This window comes from Pleuronectes platessa, chromosome 17, assembly GCF_947347685.1.
Source record: "Pleuronectes platessa chromosome 17, fPlePla1.1, whole genome shotgun sequence".
Classification (NCBI taxonomy): domain Eukaryota; kingdom Metazoa; phylum Chordata; class Actinopteri; order Pleuronectiformes; family Pleuronectidae; genus Pleuronectes; species Pleuronectes platessa.
Window position 1 is genome coordinate 8453164 of NC_070642.1, and position 11443 is coordinate 8464606.

At 42.0% G+C, this 11443-nt stretch overlaps 1 protein-coding gene across 1 annotated transcript in view; it reads right to left on the minus strand.

Annotated features, from left to right (window-relative positions):
* Nucleotides 1-10894, minus strand: part of LOC128460631 (neurexin-3b) — a 183415-nt gene extending 172521 nt beyond the window's left edge. The window contains exon 1 of the mRNA XM_053445874.1: nucleotides 10793-10894. Within this exon, the coding sequence (XP_053301849.1) occupies nucleotides 10793-10894 (102 nt within the window). The remainder of the gene's footprint in view (nucleotides 1-10792) is intronic.
* Between the last annotated feature and the right edge of the window lie 549 nt (nucleotides 10895-11443).

Here is an 11443-nt window from a genome sequence, read left to right on the forward strand (position 1 = left end):
TGTTAATTATGAAACAGCCTTTGGATGAGAAATATTATTAATGGAGCTCATTTGTTCGACCCAGTAATTAATTATTAATTAATGATCATATGATTAAAATCCTAATTAGGAGAAATGCATCATTTGATAAACCACTGCGCTCTTCCAGGGCAAGCACATGAAAAAATTAGACTTGTCAGCGAGCCGGTCAGAACGCGATCGAAACGTTAGTAATCCATAATAAGGGATTTAAAAAAAATTGGGGATTTTACGGAGCAGAGGTTCAAGGCTTTTGTTTTACGCTTTTTGTTCCACTGTTGAAAAAGCTGATATCAGCAGAGACTGGAACCAGCTGCTTAAATTGTTATTCCACAGGAAGTGAAATCCTTTACATGCATTACAATAGGTTCACAGTAAAGGTGCCACACCGATGTAGTGGCTGCTGTGGGGTACAAACACCCACAGAGAATGCCAAGCACCCACTCATTTTACATTGATTTGATATCAAACTTCTATATCAAACTAGCTATAGATTGAATAATCTGGACGGACTACCTATCTGTGATTGGTTATTTCAGCTAAGAGCAGTAACATAAACATTGGCCTATGCATACAACCTGTATTTGTCAGTAAAATAAAATAGAAAAGCGCAAATCCGAGCATCATGATATAAAAATCCTTTAGGTCTGACTTCCTTCAAAACCACAAAGTTTCCCAGACTATTGCACAGCAGACAAAAGAAAACCAGCATCTCCTTTGAGAAGCTGGAAGAAGAGGATGGTTACATATGTTGCCTGAGCTGCCTTTAAAGATGGATGATTTTGACAAAACTGAAGGGACAGTGACGTTATTACCTTCCGGAAAAGAAAAGAACAGAGAAGCTCCGATGTGTTTCTGCTACATAGCTAAAAAAGAAGTGAACGATATCACTCGGAGGACACAGAAAAAGTTCCTCCACAGTTTCAGGAAGTTAAGATATACCAAGTGTTTTATTCCACAAGGGGATAAAGGAAAACAGGATGCAGCTTTGTTGTATTTCATAGATTTATGTCCATAGGATGCTTTAGGTTTTCAGTCTGTTAAGAAAACGCCAAGTCACTATAGGAACCTCTTCCACCTTGTTATAATGTCATCATCCAGCTCAACGTTTCTCTGTAGACGTTGTCATTTATGCAAATTCTCAATACATCGCCCAACCCTGTGATCTACCCGAACCACTGTCACAGTCAATGTGTTTCTAACACTTTACAGCTGCCCTGTAGCTCAAACTTCCTCCAGCTTTAACCACCCTAGCTCTCTCTAGTCTCTGCAACATGTTTTCATGTTTTCTTCTGAAGCCCAATACCTTGAATTCCACTTGCAGCGAGCTCTTAGACTACTGGGCACGAGAACAAACTGAATATTACATAAAAAGAGACGCTTTAATGTTTTTGCTTTTGCATTTGCAATGCAGAGCTTTTTTAAATAGTGCTGTGATGACCACTGTGCACTTCTTAGATGTAAATCGCTTCAACTTGCCGAAGTTCCCAGACGCCTAGTGTGTCTCTGTCTTTGAGACATATTTGATGAGACTTTTCTAGATATGGACAGAATAATTATGCTCAGTGATGCTCTTCATACGCAGGGTCACCATCAGAGCTACAGCAGGCTGTCCTCGTGTTCTGAAAACCACTATTTTCTCTGCCTGACTCGAGAAAACCTTTGGTCGCTCTCTATCTAACTTTTCTTGGCAGAGTCTTTATAAACTCTCCCAGTCACTGCCCTGTTATTGTGGGATGTACTTATCTTATAATCAACTATCCCCGATCTGTTTTGGGATTATGATTTTGTCTGCTCTGCTGCAGGGTGATCAATAAGGTAATCGAAATGATGTTATAAAAGAGGAACTGACTACTGCGGCTGTGTGTACCTCGTAATTTCCTTTGTTATGGCTGGGCTTTTCCACGTCATCCCTCAGTCTATCAACAGCCTTATGGGGCCCATTCATAGTGCAGGCACAAGGGACTGTAACGACTCCATAAAGCCAAAATCTTCCATCTCTGCTTCAGGATGGTGTATTGATCGAGCCGTGGTAAGGCTACATGGAGCGGGCGGGGAAAGGGCAGGTGGATGCTCAGAGAGTGCGTGCACATACACACACACACACAACCTTACACAATCTCCTCCCTAATCTACTTCAGATCAGTGCTCATGTCCTCTTGGCCCTGGCCACAGCTGCTGTCAGCTGCTGATTTAGCCCCAGTGTTAATGAAGAAGCAGGGTAATTCCACTGAAGTGGAGTGAAGACACACACTACCACACACACACTACCACACAAACACACACACACACAAACACTGCTCATGAAGCTTTGCAGAGCAGAACTCATACAAATACATTCAGACTACACAATACACTGACAGAAAAATAGATACAATACATACAATATACAATACACACTTGATTTCACGCAGGCAGATCAATGTAGAGTAAATATTACAACAATGGCAAGAAAATGCAGTTGTTATTACTGGGGATCAATATGAACCAAATTATTATCACAACTGGGATGTAGCAATCAATTGATAATAGAGGTAGTTCACCTGAACCTCCATCTGTTTTTCCATTTAGTTCAGCAAGGCTTTAAGGGTATTTTTTTATATATATCATAAAGACAAGCATTTGAATTTGATTCACGCTGCATTGCAATGCAGGTTCAGCAGTGGATATTTCAGATTTCCGCCCCATCTTGAAACATTAAACTAAAACACTCGTACAGCAGATGAATAACTAAATACCACTGGAGGGGAAAGTGAAATGTGTCTCTTGATGAAAAGTTTAATAAATCAGGAGGCATAAAGGGGCCGGAATTTACACAGAGAGGCCAACGATATTACCAACATCCATAATTTCAGATTCATAAGGGCGCACATTGAAGTCATTCCTTGTTTAATGTTGTTTCTTTGAGCAAAGCCCGAATCATTGAATGTATTTTGAGAATGGTTCCTTGTATAAGCACATTGACTTCTTCTAAAATACTCAGGAAATAAACGATTCTTCACAAATGGAAATGGAAATGGTCATATTTATTGTTAGAATTGTTTGTATTTGTTTAATTTATTAATTAGCCAATCAGATTTCAGCTGGGACCAGTGCCCCCCCGGCCTAACCGCATGGCCAAACAGAGGGAATGCAGCTAAACCTGCTCAGACAGGCAGTGTCAGCTGTTCTACATGATACACAAGTCACTGCAGATCATAGAATAACCTCTCAAACACTCACACTCACACACACACACATTGGGTTCGTTCAAGCTGTCACATGATGAACTTACTCCACCATCACCTCCATGACAGCACACACATCAGTGACTAGTTTGCGATTTTCCTTTGAGATCAGCGGCCAGAATGAAATAAAACATGGCACCGTATGCACTAAGATGAAAAGTGTTACAGTATATATATATATATGTTTTTACTGCCTCTGAACTTGGTGTCTTGTCCATAGCGGGTGGTGGTGATAGTCGCTTTCTATAGCTAAGTTTCGTATTGTCAACATGGAATGTTTATAATTTGCAATTTAAAGTCAGGGAGGCTCAGATTCAGCCAGTGACATTAACATTTAGTCAGTGAACCCCTCACACTACAGGATCATATGACCAGATAACCTTTTCAGATCAGAGTCAGATCTGTCCTCAATCGTCAGTAGCCCTGAATCGGAACCAGATAACCCTCAGCTGTTAACACTAGTATTACTTTCCAGCACTGACTGTTCTTGGGCGAGTTAAGGAATGAGACCTGATGCTAAATATGCAACTTTTTTGCTGTATTAGTAAGAAAGCTGTTAATGCTAATGTTGGCTATGTCCTAGGTCTTAAATGACACATCCTTTTCATATTATCAAACATGTGCATGTGCAACGATTTATTCCTGACTTTCTGTGTACCACAACACATTTTAAGGTTATAACATGACCAACAACAATCCTGCTCAAACACGAAATCCAAAGCATAAAAGGCAGTGTCATAGTTTGCTTCTTAACAACTTAAAATAAATATGAATCTAATATAAGTCCTTATGAAAATACAGTGGCCGAACAAGAATGCTTCTAAACTGACTTAAATAGGAGCAAGGTTTTCAGTAGCATCAAGAAATGTCATTGACTTATTCTCTTTACTTCTACGGCATTCAAAGGCAGCTACTTTTCCTTGATGCGTGCAGGGCGCTGGTGGCATCACCTTGAGTTGCTTTGTTTTACCTTGTCCAGCACGACACATTTTTTCTCATCACGCAGCTTTTCGTTTGGTTGTGTTTTCTTTTATCTTTGAAATGATGAAAACAAGAGAGAAGATACACAGTGTTTGTTTGATCTTGGACCCTTAATGTTTTAAAAGAAGACCTTGAGAGATAATCCAGATTGGGATCCCTCCTCAGGTGTTAGAGTGCCTTGTAGCCTTTATGCTTTGTTGATAGTAAGTTTATTTTTGAAATATATTTAGTATCTATGATAGAAAACTATAACTGTTTTTATATGATTAAAACTTTAATAGAAAAGTTATATCTCTTAAAATAAGCATTTCATTTTCAAGAGCTGACAGTTATTCCTGACGATATAGAATCTAATGAGTAACATATTCTGTTTCTATTAGAACGTATTTAAAGATTATTACTTATCCTATACAAAAATATATTTTTGCCAACAGTAATAACATCATTAATCTCAAGGTAAGGGTGCAATTGTGCTCCCTGGGCTGGAACATGCATGGAACATGCAGAGTTTGAATTTGGGACAGCAAAGTTTGCATTAGTTGTGTTACCATGAGCGAAATCCTATGTTTACCTGTGTCACAGTTTAGCTTCTGGGGTGAAAGGTGATGACATTCCATTAAAAACTCAGGTTTAAAGTCATTCATCACTGTTCAGCCCTCTGAGGGGACATTAAAAAAACAGTAAGATAATTAAAAGGACAGGGTGACATTTAGGTTTTGTTTTGGAGGGGAAAACAAGCGCTGTCTGAATACACTGTGGTGACTAACACAAAATTGATGACGACAATGTTCCTCTCAAATGCCAGAGATGGGTGTCTCACCCTCTCTCTGCAGCTTCTCACTTACTCATCGTTTCCCTTTATCTGAATCTATATCAGTGTTTCTCTGTCTATGTCCCTCACCCACTGACTTTCACTTCACCTGCACCCGTCTTCTCCGCTCCGTCACTCCCCACTTCACTCACACCTTCCATCCTCCCCTGCTGGCCTCCCTGGTGTTACTCATCATCATCTCCCCCATTCCTCCTCCTCCTGCATGCAGCCCCTCCTCTCCCAGCAGAGATGACGGTGCATGACCCTGCCTTCCCCTGCCTTCCCCTGCCTCCCCCTGCCTCCCCCACAGTCTGACACGCGTTGCCACATCACAGCTCCAGCAATGCCACGAGTGCCCAGTGACGCCAGAAGGAGGAGCTGGGAGTCGTGAGACCCAGTGATGACGGGGGCTACTGGCTACACGGCCCCGCCGACATCAGGGCTGACCGGAGAGCGCGCCAGGCGGCTGCCGACTGGCTCACGCGGTTTTGTAACACACTCTAGTACACATGGCAAAACACGAGCATGGGCAGGAAGTGTGTGTTGAGCATGGATGACATCCCATGTAGCCTAAAGGGGCAGAGAGTGCAGTGAAGACAGAACGAGAGAAGGGCTGTGACGGGTAGCGCACAGCAACTCTTTTGTTGTCAAGAAAGGGAGGTATTCTCTCACTGTAGATACATATGCCTCCATTAGCTTATTCAACATTTCTTTTATCTCCTAAAAAAACAACGTGCATCCACATTTCTGCTTCCAAAACGTCTGAAGCGCCCGAGCCAGACATAACACACACACACACACACACACACACACACACACACACACACACACACACACACACACACACACACACACACACACACACACACACACACACACACACACACACACACACACACACACACACACACCCATTCAAATAGAGCTAGTGACGCACTCTGATCCAAGCAATGGGCCAGACTCAACTGAATCATCCCCTCATTACCTGGGGATATTGAATCCAAAGAGAGAAGTGGAGGGGGCATGAAGGAATAAATGAGTTGCAGGAGAGCAACCCATGTATATGCAGATGAGAGCGTGCAGGCAAATACACACGTGCACTCCAGAGAAAGACACAATTTGCACTTAATGGAGTGATCAAAGAGATATTGTGATTGAAGGGACACCACAAGGCCAGTTGTTTCCACGGTGCTGAGTAGCAGATGGCGTGAGGGAGGACAGCACAATACTACCACTACCCACAGCACATGGTGAATCACCTCCAAGATTCTGTCCAGCCAATGCACACTCACAAGGGTCAACTCATGCTGAGTCACACTCATTTGGATAATGATGCAAACACAGAGATACGACGGGCTCTGCATCACGGCCCATGGTGAAATATAGATGCACTTGCCTCTTTAAATTTGGACTTTATATAATCAATAAATGAAATGACTATGTGTAAGATATATACTACAGCAAAAATATCTTTACTGCTTAACCTTTTGTGTGATGATTTAGCACTAATTCACGACAGCATCATATCTAAAATGTGAGACTATGACACAATGTGAATGGAAGTAGTTCTTTTATATATATTTTTCATTTTTCTTACTTCTGTGCAACTGGAAGATGGAGGTTCAGGTTAAAATAAATGTCTCTATAGACAATTGTATCAAAATGTTACAATTAAACCTTCAATATAGAACTTCAGCTATAGGGGTCTCTCAATCAAAACAATAACTAAATAGATTTATGACATAATGAAGCAGTGTGGGATCATGGGAGTTGTTGCCCTCAGGATGGATGACTTTATGCGGAAAAAACGTCAATGAATAACTGTGACCCATAACGAGTGACCAATACAAACAGTGGAAGGAAAAAGAAGCCACCTGGCTCACTGGCAAACACTGTGTTTTTCCTCCATCATACAATATAGAACGGTTATGACGCAATTACAAGGCGACCAAAATGAAAAGTCCAGTTACCTTGAATTAGAATAGTTTTTGGAAACATTTTGGATGTAATGTTAGTTCACAAGTCAACAAAATACATAACATAGGTCTATATTTTTTAGACATTTAAGTAAAGAATTGTTACATATTTATATGTTAAGGCCTTGGTGCATCTGTTTTTTGCATTTGATCGAAACCGAATTAAACAACAGCAGAAGTGTTCCAGACTAGATCGCATAGTGAATGTGCTTTTCTACCACACCAGCAGCAACATTATGCTACACCTGGCTGAGTGGAGAAAAGGTGCATAATAGATGTATTCTCTATTAAAACCATACAGTGTGTCACAGGCTCAGGCGAGGTTTTGTTTGTTTCTAATAGAAGATATATTTATGTTCAACACTTCACCCTTTACTTGGCATATTAACTGAACCGTCAGAGGGAGAGTGAAGTATAAACAATTAGGCAAAACATACATAGAGAAGTAATTGTGTATTCATAAATGAATAATTCATTATTAAGATGAATGATAATGCCACTTCTCGCTTTGGGGAAAAGCTTTTACCGACAGGAAAGTCTCCACCTTACTTGGTGGATGCAGAAACGTTTCCCTGACAACCAGGTGAAGCAACAATGGAGAGAGCCTTGCATTACTCTGCTGCTGCAGCTGTGTTAGCAGTGTTTGAGTGCATATAAATCTATATACACTTGGCAGGGAGACTCGCCGAACTGACCCAACTGCTCATTTATGTTTCATGCTTTGCCTTGGACTCACTACCGTGGCTGTCAAGCAGTGCAAAAAACAACAACTCCTCCTGTATCGCAATAGCACAATCATAAATACACAAAAAGAGTGAAATACAATACCAGGAAAAAGGAGTGTGCTATTGTGATTTTAGAGTCCTTCCGCTAAACGCCAGGAGGACTTTTAATGCATGTGTTCAGCCATAATACTTTGAGGATACAAAGAAGGAGTGTGAGACAGTTCTTATCCTTCTTTTAAAAGGAGCTTCTCCTTGTGTATTATTTGTGCTGCAGTGTAAACCACAGAAATGAGCCAATTTCCCTGAAACAGAGCACAGGCTGGTAAATAGGCTGCATTTAAACATCTCTGTTGTCTAGTTTTAACAACTGCTCTAAGTACTTTACACTACCAGTCCCATTCACCCCTTCACACACATGGAGACTGGAAGTACCGCAGACTGCCCTGCCCTACAGCCTGAGCCACACACATGTGAAGCCACAACTCAGATATATTCATGGAGTCTGAGTTAAAAGTACTGGAATGGCCGGGTCAGTGTTAAAAATGTAAATGTCTATATAAAAATGTAGTCTGTGTGTGGGAGAGACAAAGTGTCGTTGAGGGTGGATGACGGGGGAACGCATTAGCCAATGTGGTAACGACTGGAGGAACAAGATCCTGAGCCACTCAGCCGAAACATTAAACAATGCAGACAAGGTGACTTTCTCCAAGCCGTTGCCCAAATGTGCTCGTCCACGTGTGTCAGTGTGTGTGTGTGTGTGTGTGTGAGCACAGCGGCCTGGAAACAGGATGAAGAAAGAGCATATTGTGGTTTGATGGAAGCCAGCTCAGCTAAGTGGAAGGAATGTTGCGAGGTGCTGGGCTGAGGTTGGCAGCGTACCACTGCACGTTACTGGCTCTCGTCAAAAGTGAGAGGGTTGTGATGGGAGTTAAAAACACACGGGATGAGAGGGGGGAGTGCGGCCGGCCTGAGAGGAGATGGCACATTCATGTCTTCATAGTCAAAACGTTGTGAGGCTTTTAAGATACCACAGAAATAAAATGTGAATTCCTGCATCCATTAGCGGGGTTAAAAATAAACTTTCCCAGTATTCTAACTTGTTTTGATCGTAGAGTAATTTATGCATGAATCTCCCTTTAAGACAGGGTGCAGCGTCTGCACGCTTTAAAGATGTGATAAGATCTCATTTTTAACACAACTTGATGAAACACATTGTAATTAGATAAAAAACAGTGGGGGGAGGTGAAATGCATTATTGGAAATGTGTTATGTGTGATTCTTTTCATTAATTGCAGCTCGAAGAAAATATTTGTAAGTCCCAGTTCAGACAAGTGCTGACAGCCTGCGTGAGGGGGGGCAGCATATAAGCAGAGGATAGCAGTCAATTGGATGAAAAACTACAAAGACTTCTAGGGTGGAGGAGGGAGGGGGGGGGATATTTTTTTCAGTGAAGCCGTTTTAAGACATGACCTATGGGTAAAATCCGGAGAATTGTCTCCGGGTGAAACTCTACCCGTAGTTTGCCTTTCACACATGTACAACTCAGCGGGAAGTTCTCTGCAAGGACACGTTCAAAGCAGCAACAAATTCCACAATTAATAGGTCACTTCCTGCCTCGCCTGAATAATGCAGAGGATTTGATGCTGATGGCTTATCTCTGATCTTCTCACCCTTCAGAGGAAACCCTAATGAACTAAACTGAACATATGATTCAAGCTAGAAACGTCCACAAGAGAAAAACATGGAGGAACTTTCAATCATCGCAGCATCAAATTTGATCATTTCACATGATGTCTGTTGTTGAGTAAGGAGCTGCAGGGACAGCAGCAGACAGATATACGTTTTCACCTGTGCTTTAGATGCCGTTCTAGATTGAACTCAATCTAGAGTCTACATTTCCCTGCTATAACTGTTGTGACAACATATCATGGTGGCTGTTAACTCCAATTCACATTTTCGGCTTGCAGCGCTGCAGCAGCCACTGCCAGGTCTGCTCGCCTGCAGTCTGCTGGCTAGGGTTGCCAGGGCTGTTTATCCTGGCCCAATGTGAGATCCCTCTCTGTTAGAGCAGAAGAACTGCGTCGCCCTTTCACTGCAGATAACCGGATCTGCCACAGCAGCAACCCATGGCACCAATTTTGAGGTGGCACTGAAATCATGTAAGGTCTGCTAGTCCTGTCATTTCATGGGAACAGACCTTCCCGTTGAGTCTGAGAGAGTTTAAGGTCAGGTGACGCCGGATACATAAAACCACATGTATGATCAGATAAATTCACTCATGTGAATCCATTGTAAAGTTTGTATTTGAAGCTGTGTTTCACACTGTGGTCTCTGTACAACAGCACAAACATGTAAATCTCGATAACGAGGTTGTATCCTAGACTGCTGCTTAACTAAAAACATCGATTCAGACTTATATCTTTTTTACAGCTCTGAAGAGCCATCGCTCCTCCCTTTATTATCATTACTCGCTGCCGCAGAAGCAATGGTTAGCAAAATGTAAATAACAGGGAACTCAATATATGTTTTTTTGGCTTTACTCACGAGCTGAAGGAGCCAGCTGATGCATTATAAATGTCCCGAAACAACAGCGCTTGTTGTCATTTCATCACAGGCAGATATCTCTCTCAGATTGCTGCCCAATGAGAGGCGTTTTAGCGGCGTTCTCCTGCTGATGCTGCAAATTACATTTGACAGAAGCAATTTTGGGATCTTTTCCTCACACACATACCAGAGTAAGTGTTATGAATTAAATCAAGCGAGGGAATTTTGAAAGTGTGATACTTCCTCTGCAAGCTTTAATTAATGCAATTGTATTCTCTTCCCCCTTTCCCTCCTCTTCCTGGGGAAAGTGTGCTGATTATTATTTTTCACAGAATCTAAAAACCGCTGCTCTGGCTGAATAAATACTAATAAAGCAGTTTTGTGTACGACAACTAGTCCCACAACAGAAATGGAAATTTGATGCAAATGAAGATACAGTATTGGGAATGAACAACACATTGTGGTGCGCCCGCTTTCTGTCTGTAGTCATTTGTATTCAGTCCTTCCTACCTCTCTGAGGCAGCCCATGAAATTGTTGCTAACTGGAGATCCGGGCAGGTCCGCGGTGCTGGGGCTCCCGCCCACGTAGAAGAAATCATCGGAGCCCAGCATGGTGTAGTCCTCCTGGGTGTAGCCAGTGGTGGTTAGGATTCCATCCACAGAGATGGTCACCTGTTGAGGGGTAACACATCCAAAGCCCAGCCATTACACTCTGGTATTAGATTGCATGCTGTGTATGAAACACACTTCCTTCCTCGGTCTGCATTCGAAACTTTTCTTTAGGCTCCACACTGTAGGTTGGTTTCTCATTTAACCTTTTCTTACCGAATCGTTTAGTACCGTGAAGCGATTATTTTGGACCAGACAGTGTTTGGATTTCGTTAATGGAATTTTGGCTGTAGGATTCACAGGACAGGTAAAGAAAATATGGCCCAGGCATATTTTCTTTATCTTTGATGGGGGTAAGAGAATGGATCCTGGGTTTGGTTTGGAAAACTTCAGGTTGGGGGGGAGGGTTAGTACAATGCTCAAACCAAGGACAAATTTGATTGCACTTGTCTTAGGTTTCGGGATTTATCTGGTAACTGCAGACACACACATATAGAGTACACACATATGTGAACACAAACAAGCACACAGGCGTGTGTACTCACACGCCTC